This window comes from Chinchilla lanigera, unplaced genomic scaffold (genome assembly GCF_000276665.1).
Source record: "Chinchilla lanigera isolate Chin_1 unplaced genomic scaffold, ChiLan1.0 scaffold00102, whole genome shotgun sequence".
Taxonomy (NCBI): Eukaryota; Metazoa; Chordata; class Mammalia; order Rodentia; family Chinchillidae; genus Chinchilla; species Chinchilla lanigera.
The window spans coordinates 6,741,884-6,769,685 of record NW_004955503.1 but is presented as its reverse complement, the minus strand read 5'-3'; the positions used below and the strand labels follow the sequence as shown (position 1 = coordinate 6,769,685).

At 36.4% G+C, this 27,802-nt stretch overlaps 1 protein-coding gene across 1 annotated transcript in view; it reads right to left on the bottom strand.

Annotated features, from left to right (window-relative positions):
• Positions 1–18,992: 18,992 nt before the first annotated feature.
• Tnmd (tenomodulin) overlaps positions 18,993–27,802 on the bottom strand; it is a 17,903-nt gene continuing 9,093 nt past the window's right edge. Inside the window, exons 3-7 of the mRNA XM_005406931.2 lie at positions 25,130–25,270; positions 24,819–24,920; positions 21,241–21,394; positions 19,703–19,869; positions 18,993–19,393 (exon numbers count right to left, since the gene is read on the bottom strand). Coding sequence (XP_005406988.1) covers positions 19,184–19,393; positions 19,703–19,869; positions 21,241–21,394; positions 24,819–24,920; positions 25,130–25,270 — 774 coding nt within the window. The 3' untranslated portion in view covers positions 18,993–19,183. The remainder of the gene's footprint in view (positions 19,394–19,702; positions 19,870–21,240; positions 21,395–24,818; positions 24,921–25,129; positions 25,271–27,802) is intronic.

Here is a 27,802-nt window from a genome sequence, read left to right as displayed (position 1 = left end):
AAAAAAATAAAAAAATAAAAATAGATGTTTACTACCCACAAAATGAATACATGAATCATTATAAAATGATTCAAATGTATACAAATTCAGTGTTCAATATAAAATAATATGCAAAAAGCTCCCTCTCCTGCTCACCCTCTTTCCTATGTCCCAGAGGGGATCACCAGTTAAAGTTTCTTGCACACATTGCCACATACAAGAATAGTTGTACGTTCTTTTTTTCCTTCTACAAATGGAGGCCAAGAGGAAAGCAGACTGTAGAGTCAAACTGAGTTCAGATCCCATCTCTTACTGCCTGTGTGCTTTTGGCAAATTGCCTAACCTCTCTGTGCTTCCATTTCCTCATTTTTGAAAGAAGCATAAATCATATTATCTAGCTCTTAGGGCTGTTATGAGGACTAAATGATTGCTATATGCCAAGTATTTAAAATAGTGTCTGTGCTGGGGATATAGTTCAGTGGCACAAGCACTTGCCTGGCAAGTGCAAGGTCCTGAGTTTGATTCCCAGTACCAAAATAAATAAACAAACAAAGTGTCTGGTAATACTAGATGCTATATAAGTATCAGCTATAATTTTTACAAGGACTTTATTAAAATTAATTTACACATCAAAATTAATTTATCTCAAGTGTACAATTCAATGATTTTAATGACATTACTGAATGGTACAATACTAATGATAAATCTACTTCAGAGTAAGTTCACCTCCTAGAACATCGCTTGTGCCCATTTAGAGTTATTTTCTCTTCCTACCCCCCCAATTTAGTCAATCATTAATCTTTCTCTTTTCTAGATATTTCATATAAATGGAATCACACAATATTTGGTCTCTTGTGTCTGGGTGCTTTCACTTCACAAAATGGTTTTGAGGCTCCTTTATGTTGTCGTATATGTTAGCAGTCTGCCCTTTGCATCACTAAGTAGTATCCTATTGTGTGGATATACCACATTCTGTCAGCTGATGGACATTTAGGTTGTTTCAAACTTTGGCAATTATTAATGTCACTGTGAACATTTCCATGCAGGTCTTTATGTGGGCATATTTTATTCTTAAGTATTTTATTCTTTTGATGCCATTATAAATGAAATTTCATTCTTAATTTGATTGGAAATGCAATCGACTTTTATATGTTGGTCTTATATCCTATACCCTTGTTGTATTTCTAACAGTCTTTTGTTTTATTTTGTGGATACCTAAGACTTTTTATGTATAATATTATGTCATATGAAAATAGAGTAGTTGTTCTTCTATCTTTTCAACCTGGGCAATATAGTGAGATACCATCTCAAAAATGTCATGGTTTGTGTCTAGATGTCCCATCAAAGCCTCATGAAGTCATGGCGTAGACTTCTAGAGTTTATGACTGATCTATGGTCCAGTGTTGAGATTATGGGTGTGAGGGCTAAACCTGCCCTGGGGCAGGTACTTTCATGCAATATAAAGGAGGGAAAGAGGCAACGTGCTACTGCTCCTCCCTTTTTGCTCTGGCTATTTTTGCTGTTTTCCACTGCCATGAACTGTTGCCCTCTGCCATGTGCCACTCTACCTTGGAGGCAGCTGAGTATGGACTGAAACCTCCCCAAACTGTGAGCTAAATAAACCTTTCCTTTCTTAATTTTGGGCATCAGATATTTTGTTTCAGCAATGAGAGAAATTAACCAAGACAAAAAACAAATGAACAAAAAAGTATCTGAGTATTAATGTTGCATTATCTATTTCTCTCTTAAATTATGTCAATTTTAATTCATGTAGCTAAGCCTCTTTTGTTAGGAGTATATATATTTAAAATATCTTCTTATTGAGTTGGCCTTTTCATCACTATATAATGTCACTCTTTAGTTCTGATAGCAATACTTTTTGTCTTAAAGTACAGGTGTCCAAAATTTTGCTTGCCTGGGATACACTGAGTAGAGAGGAATTGTGCTGGATATGTATATGTCACTGTAATATGACATCTGTAACTCTCTTGGGAAGATACCTAGAAGGGAAATAGCTGGATAGAATGGAATTTCTACTTTTAGTTTTTTAAGGAATTTCCATACTGATTTCCATAGTTGTTTCACTAGCTTACAATCCCACCAATATGGAAGGGTTTCTTTTTTCCTGCAGCCTCACCAGCATTTGCTGTTGTGTGATTTCTTGATGATAGTCATTCTTTCTGGAACAAGATAGAATCTCAGTTTTAATTTGCATTTCTCTAATGGACATACATGGTGAGCATTTTTTTCATGTGTATATTGGCTGTTTGCACTTCTCAGAAATGTCTATTCATTACAGTCACCTTTTTACTGGGTCTTTCATCTTGGAGGATCTACTTTTCTTTGAGTTCTTTGTGTATTCAAGTTATGGGTCCTCTGTCCAAGGAATAGCTGGTAATATTTTTTCCATTCTGTAGGTTGTCTTTACTCTGTGGTTAATTTGCTTTGTGATGCAGAAACTTTTTTTATTTGATACGATCTGATTTGTTGATTCTTAATGTCATTTCTTGTACAATTGGGGTTCTGTTTAGAAAGTCCTTGCTTATACCTATGTCTTCACAAGTTTTACCTATTGTATATCCAGCAGATTAAATGTTTTAACATTTAGATTTTTTATCAATTTTGATTGTAGTTTAGTATATGGTGTGAAATATGGGTCTAGGGTCAGTATTCTCCATGTGGATACTAGTTCACACATCATGTTTTGCTAAAGGACCATCTTCTCTCATGTATATTTTTGGTCCTTTTATCAAAGATTAGATGATGAATGTGCCTGGAGTTGTTTCTACATTTTCTACTGTATTGATAAAAATCCGTATTTTTGTGCCAGTACCATGCTTTGGGGGAATTTTTTTTTTTAATCACAGCAGCTTTATAATGTAATGTGATGTTTAGGATTGTGGTGCCTCTTGCTCTGCTCTTGTTGCCAAGGATTGCTTTTATTATTTTGGGTCTCTTGGTTCCACATAAATTTTAGGGTTGTTTTTCCTGTAAGAAATAGAATTGGTATTTTGACTGAGATTTCTTTAAATCTGACTGCCAGTTTTGGAATTATGGCCATTTTGACAATATTGACTTGGCCTATCCAAGAATAGGAGATATGATTCCATTTTCTGATGTCCTCTTTGACCTCATTTTTCAGAGTATGAGAGTTTTCATTATAGAGTTCTTTCAATTCCTTGATTATATTAATTCTTAAGTATTTAATTTTTCTTGATGCTGTTGTGTTATTATTTTCCTTCTTAGTGAGTTTAATATTACTGTATGGGAACATTATTGATTTCTGTGTACTGATTTTGTATCTTGCTACATTGCTGAATTTGATGATGAGTTCTAGGAGTCTTTTGATGAAATATTTTGCATCTTGGAAGTAGAGCATCATGTCCTTTGCAAATAATGACACTTTGACCTCATCCTTGTTTTATACATTCTTTTCATTTCTTTCTCTTGCCTGATTTCTCTGGCTAATGTTTTGAGGTCTTTGTTGAACAAGAATGGTGATAGTGGCCATTTTGTCTTGCTCTTAAGTTTAGAGAAAAAGCTTCCAGCTTTTCCAAAGGCAGTATATTTGTTGTAAATGGCTTTTATCATATTAATATAATGTTCTTCTTTACTTATTTTATTCAGGATTTTTATCATGAATGAATTATGGATTTTGTCAAAGGCTTTTTCTGTGTCTACTGTGTCACATGATAATCATGTGATTTCTGTTCTTCTGTTATGTGATGTCTGACATTAATTGACTTGCATATGTTGAAGCTTTTTTGCACCCCTGGGCTGAAGTAAACTTGATCATGATATTTGACCATTGAGGTATTTGATAATTGATTTTGACAGAAACTTATTGCAGAGTATGTGTGTCTATGTTCATTAAAGGGATTGGCCTGTAGTTTGCTTTTTTCATTGTGTCCTTTTCTGGAATTAAGGTAATGCTAGTTTTCAAGAAGGACTTTGGGAGTACTCATTACCTTTCAAATTTATTGAAGATTTTGAAAAGTATTAATGACAGATCTTCTCTGAAGTTCTTGTAGAATTCAGGAGTGAATTCACTACATCCTGAACTTTTCTTAGTTAGTAGAATTTTTATTACTTTTTCTATTTCATTGACTGTTATTGGATTATTCATGGCTTTTATATCTTCTTGGTTCAGTTTTGGTAATTCATAAGTATTTAGGCATCTATCCATTTTTTTCTGGATTCTCCAATTTATTGGAGTATAGGTTTTTAATGTAGTTACTAATAATCTGGATTTCAGTGATTTCCATTTTAATTTCATCATTTTCTTTTCTAGTTGCATTGATTTCAGACTTTCCTTTTTCAGTAAGATTGACTTAGGATTTATCCATTTTTTGTTGTTTTGAAGAACACACTCTTCAATTCACTGTGCTTCGTATGAGGTTTATTTTGGTCTCAACTGTACTAATTTCTGCTCTGATTTTCATAATTTCCTTCCTTGTGCTAGTTCTGGATTTGGATTGCTCTTGTTTTTCCAGGGCTTGGGGTGCATATTAGGTTATGTATTTTGGCTAACTATTTCTCTGATGTGGACACAATAGAAGTATAAATTTCCCTCTTACAACTCCTCATTTTATGCTATACCTTCATTTAGGTTATAGTGGCATTATTATTTTTATCTAGGAACTGTCTAAATTCTTTCTTGATTTCTTCTGTGACCCATTGATTATTCAAGGGAGTATTGTTTAATTTACATGTGTTTGCATAATTTCTGTGGTTTCTTTTGCCATTGATTTCTAGTTTCACTGCAGTATGATCTAATAATATGCATGGTATTGGAAACCCTTTCCATGGTACCAGTTATCAAGGACCCCTGCAGTGACCCCCATCTCCTGCCTGCAGTTACAGAGTATGGCAGGAAGAAAGAGCAAAAGACAAAATTTGAGTACAACCAGGGATCTAGGATGACCAGTTGTTCTTAGGGAACAGAAGGTTATGAGTCACCCAGAAGTTTGGTATTTATTCATTACATCTGAGTCAGTGACAGTGAATGAAGGGCAGTGGGTGTTTCTAGGAATAGTAATGGTGATTATAGTGGAATAGTAAGAAGAACAAAACATTCTTGCAAAGACAAAGTCAAGACAAGACAGGAGGGCAATGAGAAAACTGTAGTTTCCCCAGATGCCTACTGTTCCAGCAGATCTTATCTTGCCCTGTGAACAACTATAATTCTAATGACTTTACCTTTATTGGTGATTTTTTGCTTTTCTCTAACAGTTTTTTTCAGTTATGTCTTTGTGTTGGACTTCTGGAATTTTGACTATGATGTATTTTGAAGAAATTCTTTTCTAATCATGGCTACTTGCGGTTCTCTATGACTCATTCACCTGCATGTTAAATTCTGTCTCTATATTTTGAAAGTTTTCTGCTATTATTTTTCTTAACAGATTTTTTTTATACCATTTGCACTATCTTCTGATTTTTCATTAATTCCAGTCAATCTTACATCAATCTGTCTTGTACTATCTAGCAGCCCTTGGATCCATTTTCATGTTCTTTTGTTTTTATGGTATCCTTGAGTATATGATCACTGGCATCAACCCTATCTTCTAGTTCTGACAGTCTGTTCTCACACTGGTCACTTCTATTACTTGTGCTTTCAATACAATTTATAATTGTATTGAGTTAGATTTCTGTTTGACATCTTTTCTTGGATTCTAATTCTTTGTTAAACTAATTATTCATTGTTATGATTGATACATGTGTCAACTTGGGGAGTCTAGATATTTGGCTAAGTGACTCAGCAGTGCTGCATCTTGGGGTAAAAAAGACATGCCCTTACCTTTCTGGGATGTTATTCATTGTGTCAATTTGTGAAGTTTGGAAGGTTAACTATATGATTCAACAGGGAGCCAGGGTGCTTACTTTGTATTCATACTGAGCCTGTGGAAGAGGAGGGCATGGAGATTATGTGAGAGCTGCATGCGCTCTGGGTAGGGGGAGCCTGCTTACAATATAAGGGAGGGAAAGAGGCTTGCTCCTCTTTGCCCCTCCTCCTTTTTGCTCTTGTTGCTTTGCTGTTTTCTGCTGCCGTGTGCCAATGTGCCTTGGAGCCAGCCAAGTATGGACTGAAACCTCCACAAACTGTAAGCTAAATAAACCTTTCCTTCCTTCATTTGGGACATTGGGTAGCTTGTCTCAGCAACAAGAGAAAAGTAACCAAGACATTCATGTTTGTATCATTTTGTTTAGCTCAGCTAGATATTTGTTACTGTAAAGTCACTGAAGATTTGTTTCATTGTCCATTATCTATTTTTATCTTCTTTGTGCTTGCCAAGAACTTTATTGATGTGGGTTTTTATCTCCTCTTTCAGAATTTCAAATAATTTTGCCATGTGGCTTTTTATTTTCTTCCCACTGATAGTCCATTGAGCAGCTTTGGGGGAATTGAAAGTTTTTGGAAGAATTTTATTGCCTTGTCTTCTCATGTGTCTGTTGGATTATGGGTGTGTCCTGACTATGAGCATGTCCTGATTATTTGTGCGGGTCAATTATAGTCAAAAGACTTTGTGAATATTATGGAAATCAGTTAGTTTCTGCTTCAGCAATGCACTATGGGTATAGGCTTTTATCTCTGTCCCAATATCTGATCTTCTCTGTTAGTTTGGGATGGAAGGGTTCAGCATAATTGGCCTAGTACCTAGCTCTCCAGGAACAAACCAAAACATTTCAAATGACATAAAGACAATCCAGATATTGGCATACAGATAAAACCAATTGATAGCAATAACTATGCAATACTGGTAGTAATAAATTCAGCAGCAATAATAAAGTCAAACTAGATATTGACATTCCATAAGACCGAATAATGTATTAATATTAACCATGGAAAGGAACTCCCTATACTAAAAAGAGAAAACACATCAGTGGTAATAGCATAGAGTTTACTAACTTTTTGAAGATCAATATAAAGCTTAATGGCTATATTAGTAAAGATACAGAGTTTGGAGAATGGGAGAATGAAATAAACAAATTTGAAAAATTATGAGATGTAAGTTGAGAGAAACATTTGATAAAGGGTCCTATTAAGAATTATAAGGAAATTAATAGCATTACATAAAGGTAACACAGAAACAAAGAAAAATGAATAAAAAATAAGAAAACAAAGCAAAATAAAAAGAAAAGAGAAGAACATACTCCCCCATGAAGAAAAAAAAGAAATGAGAAAAAAAATTGTATATTTCTGAATGAGTGGTTTCTTTGCAAGGTCTGTAGTCTCAGAGTTCAGTAGACATGGAAGAGGGATAGTTCATCATTACTAAGACCTATTTTGTTTCTACACTTATGTTTCTGTGTGTGAATGCTGAATCCTGCTATGCATTTCCCAAAGGTATGGTTGGTTAATGGTGTCTACCCTGAGGACATAGTCACTTTGGCAACTCCAGTTTTAGTATCTCTCTTCACACCCCAAATCCTGGTTTTCTCCACCACATTTTACGGCTTGTGAGGTTGTGAGATGCTCCTCTTGCTCCACAGGACCCCTCTGTCCATACACGCCACACCATGGCAACCATCAAAGCTGAGGCTTAGTCTTAAACAATTCACTCCTCCTTAAATTGCTCCTAATTTAAACTCTCACAATTATGGCAGGTGCTATAATGGATTGTTTTCTCCAACTCCAGCTTGCTGTGCAAAATGGGTCACTTTCAGAGGAAAATACCACACTATTTTTGCAGTTTACAATAACTGTAGGCTTTTCTTTGGGCTACTGATGCTGTCCCAGTCCATTGTTTCTCCCTGGATGTTTTAGTTGCTTTCTCATTACTGGAACAAACTACCTGAAACTCACAAATTAAAGGAGGAAAGGTTTATTTTCACTCACAATTTGTAGAGGTTTCAGTTCATAGTTAGCTGGCTCTTAAGAAGAACAGGATGGCAGGGGAGAAACAATCCCTGGCAAGGCAGGCAAGAAGCAGTGAGCGGCAAGAAAGGGATACCTTTCTTCTGTCCTTTTATATTCCACCCAGATTACAAGCCTATTGCTTGGTGCCACCCACACCCAGAGAGGGGCTTCCGCTCTCCACAGCCAGAACTACGCTAAACCAAAATTTGTTTTAGTTGCCTTTTTCTTGTTGGAACAAAATACCCAACACCCACAAGTTAAAGGGGGAAATGTTCATTTTCACATGCAGTTTGTAGAGGCTTCAGTCTAGAGCTAGCAGGCTTCAAGGCAGGGCAGCATGACAGAGGGGTATGGCAGAGAAGAAATAGTCCATGGAAAGGTAGGCAGGAAACAGCATACAGCAAGAAGCAGGCAGGCAAGAAGCATCAAGCAGCAAGAAAGAGCTACCTTCCTTCTATTCCTTTATATTCCGTCCATATTATAAGCCTATTGATTGGTGCCATCCACACCCAGGGTGGGGTTTCCACTAACCACACCCAGAATTATGCTAAACCAATTTAATTATGACACACTCTTCATCTACCTACACACACTCTAGCTCCAGCCATCTTTGAAAGTGTCCACTTATGCGTTCATGAAGCTCTAGGGGCACATCTAGATATATGCCATAACACTGGAGCTGCCAACCATCTCTCAGCTTCCCTGTGTCAGCACAGAGAGGTCCTCCTCCCCAGGAGCTGAAGTGAGTGTTCCAGACTGTTTTATTCTTTTTTCTTCATTGTGCTGTTTCTCAAGCTTCTCTGTAGTTCCTAAATTTCCTGTTAGCTCCCTCCAAAATTTTGAGGGTCTACTTTATTTTTCTCTTCATCAAGTTGTTACTTTCTAGGTTTATGGATATCAGGTCCCAGAGAGGTTATATTTTGCTGCTGGTCTTTGTTCTGCCATTTTAAATTCTCCACTGTCTTTTATATTTATCTATATTTTTATTACTTGTGTTTGTGTGCCTTTGAGTTATTATTTGGCCCTTTATTAGTGAAAAATGCTTCCTGTTTTTAAAAATTTGGAATATGTTAATTTTGCTTTCAGTTATGAAAGTAAGTTTTCCCTAATATAGAATTTCTGATTGACAGTTATTTTTCTTTCAGCACTTTGTGTATGTCATGTCAGTTAACTTTGGCTTCATGGTTTCTGATAAGAAATCTACTGTTAATCTTAGTGAAGATCACTTGTGCATGATGAACTGCTTCCCTCTTGCTGCTTTGAAAGAGGGTTTCTTTTTGTTTATCTTGAGTTTGTCCTATTTGGACTTTGCTAAGCTTCTTTGATACATACATAGATCAAAGTTCTTCATAAATTTTGCGAGGTGTTGGGCTAGTGTTTCTTCGAATATTCTCCCAGTTTTTCTTATTCTTCTTTCTTGCTCTGGAATTCCCATTGGTATGCTTGATTGTATCTTACACATCTTTGAGGTTCTGTTCACTTTCTTCATTCTTTTTACTTTCTGTTACCCAGAATGCATTATCTCACTTACCTTTGCTTTCTCTGATTTCTATTTTTCTGCTGGTTTAAATATGCTGTTGAACTCTTCTAGTGAAGTTTTCACTTCATTATTATACTTTTCAACTTAATGTTTTTATTTGGCTCTATTAATATTTTCTATATTTTTTCTGATCTGTATTTGGTGAGACATTGTCATGATTTTCTATAATTCTTTACATAGCCTCCTTTAGTTCTTTGAACATAATGTCTACAAAGTGTTTTGATTCATTGCCTAATAAATCCATGTCTGAGTTTACTTATGAGTTTCCACGGACTAGTTTTCTCCTCTCTGTATAGACTGCAGAATCCTTTTTCATTATTTTATATACTTTTGTTGAAACTTGGGCATTTTAGATAATATAATTTGGCAACTCCTGATCACATCTTCCCCCCTGCACAGAATTTGATGTTGTTGATGTTTTGTTTGTTTTCCTGTTCCTTTCTGTTGTTTCTTTGCTTATGATTTTTAATACTAATTTATAAGGTTTATATTGCCTTTAGTATTGCCTGAGTCTCTGCTCAGCTCAGCAATAAGCTAATGATTTGTTGGATATTTCCTTAAATATCTCAAAACAATAACTTTCTACCTTTTGACAGAAGTGAGGAGTCTCTGTGATAATTAGGACATACCTCCAGCATTCAGGCAGGCAGTTTATACCTCTTTCCTGGGCATGTATACAGCCCCACTCATATGTGTAGCTTTCTAGATCCTTGGAAGTACCTCACAACTCTTTAAAACTCCATACAGATATCTAGACCTTTCATTTAAGTTTCTTTTGAGTTATCTCGAGTAGCTATCATGTTAAACAACTGCAGTTGATTATTGTTGACAAATACACTGCAAGCTTTTCTCATGGAGAAATCTTTGAGTCAGGTCAAATAATGGAAAAAATATATAAATGAGCTTCTCTCAGGGAGATTTGAGACAGATCAAATAGTGACATACTCTGGAGAAGGGCTTTTGAGAAGCTCCAAACCCAAGGTCTACCTCCTTTGGTTACTGTAAGGCTATTGTTTTCCCTTTAAAATTTACAGTAAAGCATAATAATTAGGTACTTGAGCTCTGGAATCAGAATGCATATTCTGGTATTCTGGCCCTGCCAGAGTGTGTGATCTTGAGAAATGTCTGATTTCCTTTAATTGTAAAATAGAAATAATAATAGTTCTTACCTCATCCATAGGATTGCTATAAAAATCAAGTTAGTTATCAAGGAAAAAAATTAGTACTGGGCCAATAACAAACACACACTAAATATTAGTATTTTTTTTTATTAATTAAAAATGCCCTCCTTTTCCCAGGCCCCAAGCAAGACCCAATAAAACAGATGGCAGCAGAGAGCAGGGAAATTATGAGAGCAGCGAAACCAGAGGCTTTTCTCCAATCCTACCAAACAGATCATAGTGCTGATGATGGTGTTGCTGACATGATAGTAACTGTTGTGACTCTACTATCTGGATGTTTTGTAAAATCTATGAATGTTTTTGAAAACATTTGTCTGGGCTATTTGCATCAGAATCAACAGGGGAAGAAAGAATTGGTAAAATGCAAATTCCAGAGCTTCATCTCAAAGCTGAAGAATCAGAATTACTGGACCACAACCAAAGACTGTATGTTTTAAATAGGCACCCCAAAGGCTTATCAGATAGACTGCAACTTGAGAACCACTGGACTCAGTATATTTAGATATAGTTTGGCCAGAACACAGGAAGCAGGCACTTGACAGTGATGTCAAATAGCACTTGTATATGAATCAAGATAATGAAAAATGTAATTTTTGAACCTAGAAAGCAAGGTATCCTGTCTGGGCATGATAAGGAAAATTTTAAGTCCTAGTTCTATAATGCTTTTGCCAAATACATTTTTGATTCTGGCTCTAGTTCTTGATTTTACCGGTAGAGGGCATAGTTATTCTATTGATTTTAAACTCTGAATGACAAAGAAGTCTGAGATGGTCTTTTCTCTCTTTACTATGGAAATCTTATCCTCCTAGTTGGATAGTAAGAAACAAGGGCCGTGTCTCTGTGTCACAGCAGCATGGCTGTCATGTAGGAGTGCTCAGTTTTTTAAAGATGACAGAATGAAACTGACAGAATGAATTTTATTATATATGAAAAATATGATCTCCTAGACATACCACTCCACTCTTGAAATAAAGCTGTTGTTTCATGAATAACTTGGGTTCCAATTGAACACTTTGGATGAGTGTGTGAAAAATAGAGAAATGTGTAAGAAAAGTTATGAGATGTTGAAAACAGTGTGCTTCAGCATGTATAATTAAATACCTACAGGGAAATACTTGAATGCCTGAGATTTAAATTTTCTGCAGTTGATGGTGTTTGTTTTTCTTAGCTCTCTCAGACTACTTAATTATGATCTAAGAAAACCAAAAAATGGAGGGGCTGGGCCTAATGGCACACACATGCCTGTTATCCCAGCACTCTGGGCAGCTGAGACAGGGATCACAAGTTAAAGCCCAGTTGGGCAATTTAGCAACTTAGTGAGACACATGTCTCAAAAAAAAAAAAATGCTGGGGATGTAGCTCAAGGCAAAGGCTCTGGGTTTAATTCCCAGTACCATAACAAGCAAGCTAACAACCTCTGCAAAATAAACAAAACAAAACCACCCCCCGCAAGAAAAAAACAAAACCAAAAAAACTAACAGCAAAAACAACTGAATAGGCACAGGTTTGAGTGCTTCAGAAAAAACAAAAATATGGGTCAACTTTCCTTCTCCTTGCCCCAAGTCCCCAAATTCAAAATATCTGAGACCACCATAGAAATGCAGTACTCTCAAGTGAAAAACCTATGTCAGTGTTTTCTTTACAATTTCTGATAAATTCAAAGATAAGAACTGGTTCATTATTAAAATGTAGCCACTGAAAAAAACAAGTTTTAGAATAAAAAATTGGACTGAGTATCAAGATAACTAGAACTTCTGTGAAATAATTTCTCAGTACTTGAAGTAGGCTTCATTCTTAAGATACCTGAATGTAATACTGGGTCAAAACACAGTTAGTGTTGATTGAGGTTCCACAATGAATGCTCAGTAGGGAACTGCATTATATTAGTTGTCCTAAAGATTAAACAAGTTTCAAAACAATACTTTTCTTCTTTATTTTTTCTCTGGTGACCTAAATAGTCATCATAGCTTCTCTGACTATAAAGGTTTAATGCTCTTGGGATTGCTGTATAAATTGGTTACAGCTTTTTAGATCTGCAAAACAGTATTCATTGGGATGATGGATGGGATCTACTGATGGTGCAAAAGATGAAGGTTTAGAGAACAAAGTGTGAATTATTGTCTACTAGAAAGAAAAGGCCAATTTCTCTAGGTGACAGTAAAATAAAACTTGTGTTTTTTGACCTCAGATTTTTACATCTACCCTGTGTGACATGTCATGAAATTTGCTCTGCTAGACACATTTGATACCTTGAGATGTAGAACATGAACTTTTCCCAGACAATGTAGCTCTGTCAAAACAAAAGTTATTTAATAAAAAGTACCATTTTATAAAAGTCTTACTCCAAAATCTAATGAAGATTTTTTGAAAGGACAACCTGTACCCACACTTTTATTAAAAAGTATGGTCCATTTTGATTCAAGAGAAAGAGCTATGATTATTCTAAAGGTTTTCTTTTCTCTTTTGAACCAATTCTAAATCTTTTAACACCCTCCTACCTACTGGTAAAAATGAAAAACAAGTAAGAACCTTGGAAAATATAGCAACAAATTGAATTGCTTACTTTGTCATATATTATCTTTGGGTATAATCTATAAGCTAAAGCTATTATACACCATTGTGTTAAGCTAAACATGAGGTCAGTCTGAATAAAAACCCTGTGAAATTAGCAAAATTGTTCTTGGTCCTATTCCTACTCTCAGCCTTTCCACATGTGCTGCCTTGTCTTCATGGAGTCCTCCAGATACTTTCCCTTAATATCTCCTCTGTTTGTCCATGAGTGGTTTTGGTTCCTTTCTGGTTTCATTCTTTTTTTTTTTTTTTTTGGTTTTTCTCCGGTACAGGGAACCGAACTCATGACCTTGCGCATGCCAGGCAGGCGCTTTTGCCACTGAGCTAAATCCCCAGCCCCCTCATTCTTGAGAGAAAAGTTAATCTCCTACACTGGTTTGCAGTGGTACGTGAATGAGTCTTTATTTGTGAATATTTTACCACATTTAAAATAATGTATTTGCATTTAAAATAAATTTTGAGGACCAGAAACTTAATACACAAGGAATGTCTTTTAACAAGAGAGATTATAGACCCTATGACAAGTTACTAGATATTGCTAAGATTACTAGAACTATCTCCTGTAGTATGTCTTCTCACCTTCTTCGCTAAGAGTTTTCATTTTTCTTGGCATGATAATGCAACCAGAACAAAGACTATTACCCGTCTTCTTTGAAGGTATGTAAGGTGAATTCTCCATAAAAGATAGGGGTGGCCTTTTGTCCTGTCCAGCTTCTTTTTTGATGCCAGTCTGAAAGTTTTAGGTAATGGCTAGGATAAGACTTATTTTTAGGTTATAAGACGATCTTGAGGATGAAAACCACACATTAAGGATGATAGGACAGAAAGAGGTGCATGGGTCAGTTGACTGGACAACCTGGACTATCTACTTCTTCCTTAAGCTATGTATTTTGGAGATTTGGGGTATATACAGGTAAACTTGAATCAAAGGTTATGGAAAACAAGTATTTTTGGAAAATTAGGCTTTTCAATTTTTTCAGAATAAGTGGTAGGTTGATTCTGGAAAAAAAAAAAAAAAACCCAGAATAAAAAACCACTATGGGCTTTTGCAGGAAAGTGTTTGTTCTCTGAGAGCATTTAAAAAATTCTTGTCCTGAATTCTCCTGGAAAAACTTATGTCTCACAATTTATTAGCTGTTTAGAGGATATAGATCTTATCATGCCAGACATTTTGTAAACGACTGGACAACAAAGAGGACTGTATTTTCTATATGGTATCTCAGTGTCTAGAGGAGTGCTAGAATTTCCATATCTTGTTGATCAGATTAGTGTCACAGGTACTCTTGACATGCCTTGTAGGAAGAAACTCTCAAAGAGAGCAGCAATTTAAAGGAACAGTAAGTATAAAAGGTAGAGCATAAATCGTTCTGATTTCAGCATGATACAATTTAGCATAACCAAAACATCAAAAGCTATCATGAGACATGGGGGATTTACATCACAGCAGTTCACTAGATATACATGGCAAGAAGAGCCTTACCGTGTAAGAAACAACCCTAACACAAAGAGTCGATATCACTGGACACAGTGAATTTGTGAGTCAACATACCCCATGGGCCCCTTTGCAAAATAAATAAGCTCAAATATCGCTGTTCTGTTTCTAAATAGTCACACTGCTGATTTTTACTTTCTGCTTCAGCAACTCAACCATGTCCAGGTCTTGCACACTAAATTCCTTGCCCTTGGCAGATGTCTTGTGTGTTGCTTACTGACGGATGGCAAGTGTGTAAGCCTGTATTTTGTTCCAGTAGCCAGCACCTCTGTAAGACTAGCAGAAATACTGCTGCTGGTAGAAAATTCAGAATGGCAGATCATAGCTTCCAGCAGAAGATAAACATAAACAAAATATTAATATCACTGTCAGAGATCATCTCCACACTGTGGAATTGTTAATTCTTGCTGCTATTTATTTGTCTGTTTTGATCAAATTATTTCCTGTGGCTTGGTCTGATTTCCTTGCTCAGTTTGCTTGTCTTTCTGAGTCCTTTTAGCAAGAACAACAGGAATGAGTATGTAAGAAGAAACTTAAAGAAACAAGTATCAAAGCAGCAAGTACACAAGTAACTATTTATTCATGGGGCTACAAATGCCAGAGTTAAATATTAATCTAGACAAATTACCATTGTAGTGATTGGGTAAATAGCTTTCATGCAAATTGATTAAATATATCCTAGGAAACTTTGGAACAGCACTGTATAAGGTCAGGAGCAACATTTTTTCTGTGTACACTCATACTTAGTTTTTAATGTAGAGCCACTTTCCCTCTTGTTAGGGAACAGCATGCTGTCAGCAAAATTAAGCCTCAGGATAAAACTTCTTCAAAAAAGGGAAAGCCAAAATAAAATCATTTTTATGGGTATAAATAAAATAGATCTACGCATTTCCTGACAGCCTGAATGAGAAGGTCCATATTTATCTCAGTAAGCTTTCAGTGTTAGACTTTAGGAGCCAAAATGACAGTTTTGAACTCAGCCAGACAGTGATCCTTATATATAAAGACTCAAAATAGATTTCCTTTGCCCCTAGCCCTGCCAAAGAGCCATTTTAGGTGTGCAGGAAGGCGCTGAGCACACTAATGCAGTGTCCTTATGCTGAGTGGGAGTAATGGATGGCTTCGCCTTGTCTGACTTTTCTTGATTGGAATTTAGATCCCTAAAGAATATGAAAGGTAATATGATATTTCTTGTGATTTCACAGCAGATACACTTTTTCCATTTTTCTTTTTTATGCATAGAATCGTTGGAGGTTGCAATGAAAATGCAAAAAGCCTGCATTTGTATAATGGAGATGGATCATGGAGCTGTGGGCAATCGTCGATGCGTATGATTGTTCTGGGATTAGAGGAATTCCTCACTCTTGTAGAAATTGGCAAAAGATGAGGAATATAAAAATAGATTTAAGTAAGAAACGAAATTTTATCCCCAATTTGGACAGAACTCAAGACCAACTTTTTGAATAAGGGTCTGAAGAGCCTTGTGGCTGTGCTTTTTGCAATTTCTTTTCCTTCTTTCTTGTCCCCCTTTTACTCATTGCTCTCAATCAAAACAACAGTTAAAAGTCACCAAATGTTTTAGATACCATAGTAGGTTCTAGACAGAGCAAAATGGGAGAGGGTATACATGCCCTTCTTTCTTCAGAATGCACATATTAAAGTCATATACAAAGGGCATGTACATTAAGCATTATTAACCTACATACGCAAAGAAGGAACTTGAGAACATTTATATTTCATGTTTGGGCAAGAGGAACACGGAATTTAAAACATCTCACATTACTGAGAGACAACTCTGTGAAAGGGCAAGGTGACTGGACAAATAAAATATGAAGCTAAGGTGCCTGACAAAAGCCAAGTGGGTCAGTGGGAGGAGAGAAGGGATAGGAGGTGGTGCTTTGTGAGTGATTTGGTTAAGGACATTTTGAATGCAAGTGAGGCCCAATCCTTAAAGTTGTAAGCAGCTATTAAACTCTCAGAAAATGAAATGGCATTAATATATTCTGTAAGTGAAAAATAAACTTTGTATAAAGCATTTATGCTAGTTTCGATCTACAACCTGGCAACTTCAGCAGGGAGGAGGTAGCCACAGCTGAGCTAAAAACTAGATTGTGGCCTGGACTATAAGCATAAGGGAGGGATAATTTGGTCGGGAAAGCTGGGAACATATGGCAAAAGACTGTAGTAGGAGACAGAAGTACATTGAAATTCCAGCCCGATTTCTGGCTTGGGAGGTCAGAGTTACTACACTGTTTCTCCTTGTGTGGGGAGGCTGCGCTCAGGGAAAACTGATAGAAATAGGAGAAGCTGTCATAGCTTTTACTGAATTAATCGGAGGGCAATGTAAGGCATAATTTAATAACTCAACACAGGATTCAAATAAGAGGTAAAAATCTATGACAGGAGAGATATCATAACTTCTTTTCCCACCTGGCTTCAACCTAAGGTGAAGTGACAGACTGGTGTGTTGAAGTTTGTTTACTATTTTTTTTTTTTTTTTAACCTGAGTCTTGTCTTTTTTAAAAACTGGTTTGAGTCCTTTTTCTGAGCATGATCCTGCCTTTCTTTGTAACTCATGGTCTGGCTTACTAAGGGATCATACTTTTCTACTGTGAAATTATTTGGAGATTGAGGTATCTAATTTGAACAAGAAATGCTTTCTGAAGTAAAAGAATGAGAATAGGAACTGTGAGCTTGAAAATGTGATATGTGTTTGTGTATGTTTATGCATATAGCATATAAACCTGTAGTAAGTTGTTTATAAGTTCCTGTATTGCTGCTTAGGCGGTTTGAGTGTCTTATCTTTCTTTGGAAATACTTTCTACTTTATTTGTATCTCCCACAAAACATGGTGCATATAGTACACTAGAGAGTGCATAAAGTAGAGTGTCTCAGGAATTTAAAATTATTGGCTGACTTTTGAAAATGTTAAAATGAATGATTGATTTATTTAAACAATGGTAGAGAACATCACAAAGTCCACACACCTCAAATTAATGTCATACTTTATATTTTTGTAATTCAACTATAAATTAATATCTGTTATAATGTAAGCACTCTAAAATGATTGGATGTCTTGTGAATCATCAATAAAAATATTCCTATGGTGTACATTGCTAGATATGTTTTATTATGCTCTCATTGTGTGAAAATTAGTGTTTCAAGTATGGCATGGATACTACCAAGGACTAACTAGTCTTTGCCCTGAACTATGTCCCCAGCCCTTTTCTTATTTTTCATGTTGAGACAGGGTTTCACTACATTGCTAAATTGCCTAGGCTGGGCTCAGATTTTCAGTTCTCATGCCTCAGCCTCCTACAGTGCTAGGATTATGTGTGTATGTGCCACCATGCCTTGTTTAACTAGTTAATCTTAACTCAGCCTTGGATAAATCTGTTCCTATGTATTTCCTCAATTATTAAATGGGAGAAAATGACTCTTGGTCCACAGGCACCTTGGTGAAGGTTTTATTTGAAAATATCTTTCTGACAGAAAGATATAGACAAATAATTTCATGGCACAATAACTTGGAAGTTGAGTAGTGAGGGATGCTACCTTCAAATTAAATTAGAAGGGTTGACAGATTGGCAGAGCATGAATTTTGAAAGTTCACCTGGCTTAGACATCAAGGTTAACATTACCCACTAAGCAATTCTTTTTCTTTCCTCTTTGTCCATTTTGCCTTTCCCAAGCAAAATATGGGGAAACTGAAAAGTAGGCCCCACCCTTCCTTTAAGCAAGTGGCGTACTGCCAGTTCCCTGTGGTTTGGGAAAAGAAATTCCATTTGTTTCTTCACCTGAATAACTTCCCACCATGCCCATCTCTGTGAATGATATTCATGAATCCTGATTTTCAGATAATTGCCTTGGAAAGTTGTGTAACCAGACACTGATCTAAAGAGAAGTCAGCCATAAAGGTTATACAATGTTGAATTTGTCCAAAGTGGAGTTTCTGTTCACAAGAAAGGACAGTCTAGGACCCTTTTTCTAAGTTAGGTTTCTCCTTTTCTGAGTCTGAGCACCCGGAATATTTTCATGTGAGCCCTCTGTGACTCGCTGCCTGTCCAGTAGCTTAATAGACACTGAAACAAGTCCACAGTATGTCTTTCTGATAATTAAGCCCTGGGGCTATGCACAAAAAGGTATGTTTTTATCCCTCACTTATGGGGCCATTTTCTTATTATCCCCACATTTCTACCTTCTCAAAAAAATATGAGAATAAAATGTGAGATTTGAGAATCATTATGTTTGTCCTTTCCTATTCTCAAACTTGATGATAAGGTATGACCTTCCATTGTTGCCATCCATGTTAGACAGATCTGCTGCATTTCATTTACCAGAAAGAGTCTTAGCAAACACTTACCCAGCATGTTCAGCAGCAATCAGGCCATTGGTGATGATGTAGAAGTTTATTAGAACACGAAGAGAGGGATTACCTACAAGTAATTCTGGAGAATTGGCTATTGGGAGCTAAATGCCTCTTAGGCAGAAATTCATTGAATAGCATGCATTCATTATATATTGGCTGAAAGAAGGTTGAGTATTAGAACTCAATCTTCCTACTAGACTCTCCCCAGCATGCGGGCCACCCACCAATTGCAAGGCATGATGACACGACAGATGACCCGTCCTCCTTGGTAGCAGTATGGATATGGATAATAACCTAGTAAAGGTTCACAGACGCGACGGCAGTAGCGGTTGCCTCGACGGCAATATATACAGCAATAGCCTCTTTCATCCAGCATGGGGTCAAATTCTATTCCATTTTCTGTCTGAAAGATGAAGAAGATAATGTTGGAGGGGAAAGTTCACTAAGAAGAGTCTCCATCAATCAGGGAAGAATTACATGACTCTTTGATTTAAGGGGCTGGCGAAAAATTAGGTTTCTGAGCCTGACCACAGGGATATATCAATAGAGATTGATTGGTTTTACATAAGCCTTCTGGAGATTCCAAGTTTCTTACAAATTTGTTTCTTAAAATCATGATCATTCTTTCAGTGACTGTGATGTGAGGGGTAGTAAGTTTTATTAAGGGTTCTTTTATCCTCCTCTAAAACAGAGTAAGATGAACATAACTCACATAGTCATTTATTGGAAGTTCTTCCTCACTTGCTTGTCTGGTGTGGCGGCTCTTCTCCACCTTTACTTGAGGGACCACCCACTGCTCATTTTGTTCAATCCCCTTTTTTCCATTGGTAGAAAAGTGAAGATCCTCACCATCCTCTTCAAAGTTTTGTAACTCGGAAACTAAGATAATAAATATAAGATTGTGGTGCAACTGCTCTGCAAGTGTTTCCGAAAGAAGCGTTTGGGTTGAATAGCAGTTGGGAATACAGATTTTCATTGTCTTCTGCCTGGCATCATTAAGGCACATGTGGACCACTTTTCCTAGCTTCTTCAATTGGTACCTTGAGTATTTTCCAAAAGAACCCTCCCCATTCCCACACACACAGCTTCTTTGCTTGTTTGACATTAAACATACACTGCTTTGCCTTATTAGTGTACTACGTTAAAAATTGAGATGATGGATGTCTATGTATTCCACGATGATTTATCCATAAGTACTCAAAAATATTTCTTGGTTGCCTAATTCAATTTGACATTCTCCTTCTATCTGTTCCCTTCTCTTTTCTAAAAATTTTAATTAAAAAACTCTTAGAAATAATCTTAGATTTATAGTGGATTTGCAAAGAGAGCACAGAATCCTCATATACCCTTTACCCAGTCTCTCCTACTGTTATCTTATGTAACCGTGGTAAAAATTATCAAACCTAAAAAGTTAACATTAAACTATCAAAAAAACACAAGTTAATAATGGTATAATACTATTAACTAAGCTATAGACTTTATTGGGACTTCCACTGCATTTTACTAATGTCCTTTTTTTCTGTTCCAACATCCAGTCTAGGCTAGGCATCACGTTAAATTCAGTTACTTTTTTCTTAAAATTCCAAAGAGTATCAGTAGTTGTAAGCATTGGTGGGAGCATCCTCTGTAGAGTAACATAGTACTGTGAGCTGTCAACAATGAGAGAGATGAAAGTCTGTATTAACTAGACAGAATAAAATGTCTAAGGACCTCTCTGGGCTGAATAGAAGTTGAGGGCTGGGCTTTTCTATTCTGGACCCCTAGCCCTCAGTTGCTTATAATGATTCTTAAAACAGCTGCAAAGAAATTTGTACTGCAGTGATTGACCTGTCTCTTTCAGAGAATGCCACCATTTGACATAGAGAATCCATGAGACAACACGGCATTGTTTTGGCCCTTCTCTTCTCTGCTCTTAGGTTGGGCCCACAGTGGCTTGAGTAACTGTGAGGCATTCCTCCTGCAGTGAATATAAATGTGCAAAAAAAGACAGATTAGCCTTTTGCTATCATTAGATGCATTAAGGTGGTGTTACCTTTGCTGAGATATTTAAAAGCCTGTCAGCATTCATTTATCTGATTTATAACCTGGCTGTGAAAAATTCCCTCCTCACTGGCAGTCAGCACATACAGTTTCATCCAAGGAGATATAAGCTGATCATTTGTTTTCCTAGAAGTGTAGTTTTTCAATGCTAGAAATATTAACCGTTGCTGTGTTTGGGAGGAAAAGAAGAAGGAGGATAAGATGCCATACCTGCTATTAAAGTGGGGTTGATCCAATACATGGTCACATTATCACAAATCTCCAAAATTTTGGAATTTTTAAGAAAGTCTCGATTTTCAATAGGCTTTTCTGCTGGAACCCAAATTACTGACTGTTCAAAGAAAGTTGTGGTAATTTCTTCATTCTGAAAGAAGAAAGTGGTTCAGGGTGGGGAATGGCAGAGATATTTTTATAAAAAGAAATGGGACCTTTGAGTCTGAATACCAATTTCAGTCTAGGGCTTCTGGTGAACTACCTCTGTACCCATTCTTTCAGAAGATACCCTTGGGGGAGTCAACAATTGATCTTTCCCTCCTGGCTCTAATAGCAAGACTGCTCAATGCAACAGGAGCTTTCCTTGTTACCTTTTCACTTAAAGCTGGAAAAACTTTCTGTTCTCTGGGCTCCCACCTGCACTATGTATGTATTAATTTGAGCTTCTGGAAGCCAAAGTGATTTACACTTTCTGTCTTTTAAATGTGTGCTGTGAGTGCCTGGTTTGTTTTAAACTTCAGCTAGTTTGCCACCAGGATTTGCTCTCAAACTAAAAAAAAAAAAAAAATCTTATAATCCAAACTAGTGAGATCAGGTAAACAGCAACTGAACATAATTTTCTTTTATGAGATTTTGTATTAATGGCAACTCTTTTGTAGTAAAAAAAACTTTTGTAGTACAAAAGATATCTTTTAAAAGTATCTTTTTATGTTTTAAAGTTCCATCTCCATCTTATGACCTTACTGGTCTCATCACTAATTTATTCCCTTCATTCTAGATATGTAGGGTTTATCTCAGAGCATTTTTGCTTTACAGAGCCTTTTAATATTTCTAAGAGGGGCTGGGGATATAGCTCAGCAGCAAAAGCACCTGCCTGGCAAGTGCAAGGTCGTGAGTTCAGTTCCTGGTACCGGAGAAAAACAACAACAAAAAAATATTTCTAAGAGTGATATCTTCTTTTCAGTTCCTAGTGTTGTCTTCTATAATTAGTTCTTACTCATCATTAAGGCTTCAGTGTTCCCCCACTGTTAATGAGGCTTTTTCTTTTCTTTTTTGTTTCTTTCTGGCTTTATGATTTCAGTGTTTTCATTTATTTTCAGAAATACACCTTTGTATAAATTTTCCCTAAGTCATTCACAGCTTTCAAGCCCTGGCTGTTTTGCCCTTGAGTCTGTAAAGACCTTGGGATGCATTGAAAGGTATTGTGTAAAATGAGGGTGATATGCTCACTAGCTTTGTTAGCAAAATCGGATTCATTTACATACCTGCTCTGCATGTTTAACATGCACACACCATGGATACAGAGGGAAGGACAGGATAAGAGGATCTTTTTTGCCATTTAGGACTGCAAATTTGATTGATAAAAATTTCCGTAGTTTGAATACAAAAATAGAATTTTCTTGAAGGTGCAATATTTTTACTATTATGAGATGAATACTTGTGTTATTTAAAAGATTTAGCAAAGTTAATTGAAAAATAAATTAGGGCCCAACTGAGACATTATAAGTTTTTCATTCATCTCTTTTAGAAAAATACATCTGTTATATCACTTCAAGCCTTCATTGGTAGCTGGCCATACTCAAATTCTTACAATAGTTTTTGTAAAAATTATTGTATGAAGTTACAAAAAATAGCTTTTTAATCCTACTGATTCTCATGTGTGTGAGTGTGTGTGTGTGTGTGTGTGTGTGTGTGTTTGAGACAGAGTGTCACTACATAGTTCAGGCTGGCCTTGAACTCACTATGTAGCCTAGGCTGGCCTTGAACTTGCAGTGATCCTCTTGCCTCTTATGTGCTGAGATTACAGGGGTATGGCACCACACACAGCATTGATTCTTTTATCCTTTCATTGCCTTCTGTAGTCATTATTAATACCCTGGAAGTTGATCTGTTTCTCAGAAGCATCTAATTTAAGCTCATTTTAAAAAAACTTGCAAAATCTGTTACTACCATAGACCTTGGGAGCTGAGAATCATCTTTGCAGATATTTCCTTAGAAATTCTAGCAAAAAAGGCTCTGTAATTTCTTCAGCTATGAGGAGACCAGTAGCATGAAATAGTAGTGTGGGAACCAATGATAGAGCTTTGAAATTGGGGTGATGAGAAGAAAAATGGGCTCCCTAATCCCATCTCCCCCCCAAAGAAAAAGAAAAAAAGAAAAATTGGCCATTGATAATTAAGATGAAGACAGTTGGGTTGGAGAAAAGTGGAAAAAAAAGAGTAGAAAGAGAAAAAATAGAAGTTTTTACAGAATATATAGGCCACTATGCTATTGTCATAATCCCATTTTAAATTTTTTGTTAAATAATAAACCAAACCAAGCCAATCGGAACTAAACAAATGCTCATTTGTTTCTTCTTACAGTGGGGGTATGTTGTCACAATATGGCTTTAGCTAAAGTTCGCTTTTTCCCCATGATGTAATACAGACAGAATACCAGGGAAAAATAAAGAGCTTAAAGAGCTCTAATGATGGTTTTATTCAGGTAGTAGTGATCCATCACCCATTAGGCTTTAAGGGGCATTCAATGATTGTACCATGTTATGACTAGATATACCTCCAAAGCCTCATGTGCTCATAAGTAGGGCTTTTGGGAGGTGGGTGAATCTAGGTTGTATGATGCTGGGATTAAAGATGTGATACCATTGTTAATTCATAGTATGATACTAGGATTAAGGGTGCCCCACCCTGGGAGTGAGTGCTACCCACTCTAAGGGTGAGTAGCCTGGGGAAGATATAAGGGACAAAAAGAGGGTCATTTCTTGTCACTTGTTGCTTCCTGTTTTTCACCACTTTGCTGCTTTGCTGCCTTCTGCCCACAATGAATTGTTTTCCCTCTGTGATGCCCTTCTACCTTGGAGCCAGCTCTAAACTGAAACCTCTATAAACTGTGAGCCAAAATAAACCTTTCCTCCTTTAACTTTAGGTGTTGGATATTTTGTCTCAGCAATGAGAAAAAAGTGAGTATGACACACTGACACCCTAGGTTCCCTCACCCTAGCCTACTAGTGTTTTCAGAGAATTTATATTACAATGAAGTTCTCACATTCTTTGTTTTTACCTTTCTAATGAGGAGTAATATGGTTTATCTCATTAATATTCCAGCCTAAACTGGTAAGGTGAATAAACAGAAATCTTTAAAACAGGTGGTTATTAGAGTGCGAAGAAAGTGGCTAGGATGCCAGGAGGCTGTGGAATTTATTATTTTAAAACTTTATCTTAAGCAAGATTGATTTTGGACCTCTGGGTTCACCCTCCTTGCTTGCAATCTTTGGTTTGAGAGCAAATATACATAATGGTGGTGGGTATACAAGTATAAAAAATTGTATTATACCCGAAAGCATGAACTTTAGTTCTTTGAATTCAAGACCCCAGCCTACTACTCATTAGCTATAGGACCTTGAATAAATCACTTTTGGTTCTGAGCCTTAATTTCATTCCTGAAAAATGGGATTATAGTAGTGCCTATCAGTAGGGTTATTTGAGAACCAAATGAAATTATAGAATTTAGTACAATGACACGTTGTTAGTACCCAGTAGATGATGCTGTTTACTACCACCATTATTCTTACATACCTCATCTATTTCCTCTTCTGGTTCAGAAAATTCAGGAATCACTTTAATCTGAGTTTTGATAAAACATTTTTGGAGACCTACAAAGTAGATGCCAGTGTATCCCTATAACACAGACAAAACAATAATAAAATTTCCTGAAATAGTCACAATGAATGAATTCCATTATCTGTCAGGGCCTCAGACAAACTAAATTTGAACTCAAATAGAAAGCTTCATCTTATAAATTAAGTGAAGCTGAAGACTATTTTTAATTTGTCTCAATTGCTCTAAATTTTAAGTAATAAAAGTTAAGGGGAAAACATCCAACTTACATTCTTAAAGTCATGCACTTCCAATGTTTCTTCAGTGCCATTTCCACTTCTGAATATTTCAGTTCTGGTCATGGGATCAATTTCCATGTAAATTTTCTTCTTTTCTCCATTGCTATAGAAAGTGTGCTCCATGTCATAGATCTGGGAGAGCAGAAGAAAAGAGGCTCTGACATACTCATTGTGCCCCATTCATAAAATACTTTAATTGGGAACTAACTGGGGCACCTTATTTTCCGGAGCCTTTGTAGTGAGGTGTTGTCTCAGCTTGCTACTAGAAATTCGCTGAAAATTGAGACTAAAGTGATGTGCTTAGGATGATATGGTCCTTTCAGAGCCAATATTTTGTAGTAAAGCCAAGTTTCTGAGCTAATTACTAAGAATTCCAATGGTTTTCTTGGCAGCCTTGACTAAATAGAAAATGATATTCTGCAAACCAGTTTGGAAAGTATTTTTCCCTTGTGTTAAGCCAAGGGATCACCTACAACCTATGATGTTTCTAAAGCTACCACTTGGTTTTCCAAGTGCTCTGTAATCACCCCCTCATTTCTTTACTCTCCATGAAATTTATTGGGACTTAACGATTTGAACATGTTTAGAGTAGTTAGGTGTTACTCCCTATCTTTCTATCTATACAGGGCTTAAATACTGCCTTGACAGTCTTGTGTCTGTATATTTTAGAATCTAAAGAGCTCTCCTTGATAAATATTAGCTAACAGTCTCATCCTATCATCATTTGATTCCTTTTGCTCTTTAAATTTCAGGAAATATTTATTGTCTTCCCTTAGCCTTCTATTTCATAGGCTAACCAACCCTACTCAGTTTATTCCAGGCTGCTATTTTCTCAGCCTTATTACATTGTCTTCAAGTTCTCTGGAGTCTCTGATTATCTATATCTATATCTATATCTATATCTATATCTATATCTATATCTATATCTTTGCAACTCTGCAAAGTGCCATGCATTAAGCAACAAGTAACTTCTCACTAGTACTTCCTTGGAAAGGGTGCTTATTAGGTTCTTCTCCAGTGGTTGAAACAAAACCTCAGACTTTCTTTTGCCCTCTAAAAGAGATAATTCTCTTTGTAAAGACAAAGATGACTATTACCATAAAATTTAGTAAACATATAACCTGTAATTTAGGACATATTTATAGCTAGAAGTAAGCAACAAGTCTAAAGGAGTTTGCTACCTGTCACAATCTAGGCCAGATTTGCTGGTGCTATTTGGATGTCTTTCTTCTGTTTGTTGTTAGGAGGTCTTTATCTATTAGGTTTCTTCATATCCACTTGGCCCTGTGAAAAAAGTTTGGAAAACTAAAAGCTTGAAAAAGCAAATTGTCTACAGAGCCAGAGTTGCTTTCTAATGATACATTTTTTAGTGACAGCTTTGTAAAGCCTGCACTGGGTTGGGTTGTTTTTCAGTGTCTGTTCTTTTCTGTGACAGCATATTAGTTTAACCTGGTCAAATTTTCCCTAGCTCAAGTAGAAAAACAAGTTGGAAAGCTTTGTAGAAACGAGTGTTATTTCAAGAGTGAAAAGGCTAATATAGCTGTTGACTAGAAAAACAGAGGCAATACCATTTACCTCTTTGTATCCCTGAAGAGCTTTGGACATTGTTGACAGTTAAGTATTTATTGAGTGAGTTTTCTCCACCAGTGGTACATACTTTCTCCCTAAAGAAAGATTTTGAATATTGGCAAGGTCTTTTTTTTTTTTCTTCCAGTACCAGGAATCAAACTCATGACCTTGTGCTTGCCAGACAGGCGCTTTTGCTGCTGAGCTAAATCTCCAGTTCCTGGCAAGGTTTTTTGAGAAATCATTTTAAAAGGGAAGAAGGGAGATAGGATATTTCTCAAATGGGAGAAGAATTAACAGATGGAGAGAGGAAGAAAAAGGAGAGAAAAATGAATGAAAAAGGAATTAAAATGTGTTGTGTACATGTACCAACTTCTCACAAGGAATGTAAACATGATGTACGGCAAATATAAACTAATGAAAAATAAATTTATAAAAGGGAAGAAAAGCAGTATGGAGCACCCTCCTGGCACCACAGAGTTAATTCAGAAATCTGACATGGTTTGTGACAGGTAGTAAATTCATTTAGGCATGTTATTTGCTTCTGCTTATAAATATATTCTCAGTTCTAACTCTGTAGTCAGGTGGAGATGAGAAATTCTACCTATAGCAACAAACTGATCTCTTAGTCAGTCTGACATAAGCAGAAGACAGAGGTATTGCTGTCAGATTCAGTGTTGTTAGGTCTCCCAATAGGGGCTCGTTTCCTTAGAAATACTATCCATTGTTGAGAAAAATGTTGACACTGCTAGCCATTGAGTGTTGGGAGAGTGTTTATTTTATAGGTAGCAACACTGATAGATTGTTGCTTAGAAAAATTAGGTTAGAATCTAGGGAATGTTAGACTGCTGCCTACCTGGGCAGAAGAAAAAGTGCAGGCTGTATATTCAGTCATTTGTAGAAAACTATAGAACCATACTGGTGACATTTAAACTGTTCAGTGTACTTCTGTGGAATGAGTTTTCCTGCACTATTGGCAAAGTACTTTACTTGGAAGCCATGCTAAATGAAAACTATTGGAAACTGCCAAGCTCAGCAGATCTTGAGTATTTTCAACATTCCTGCAGAGGTTTTTCTTCCCTTCCCTTCCCTTCCCTT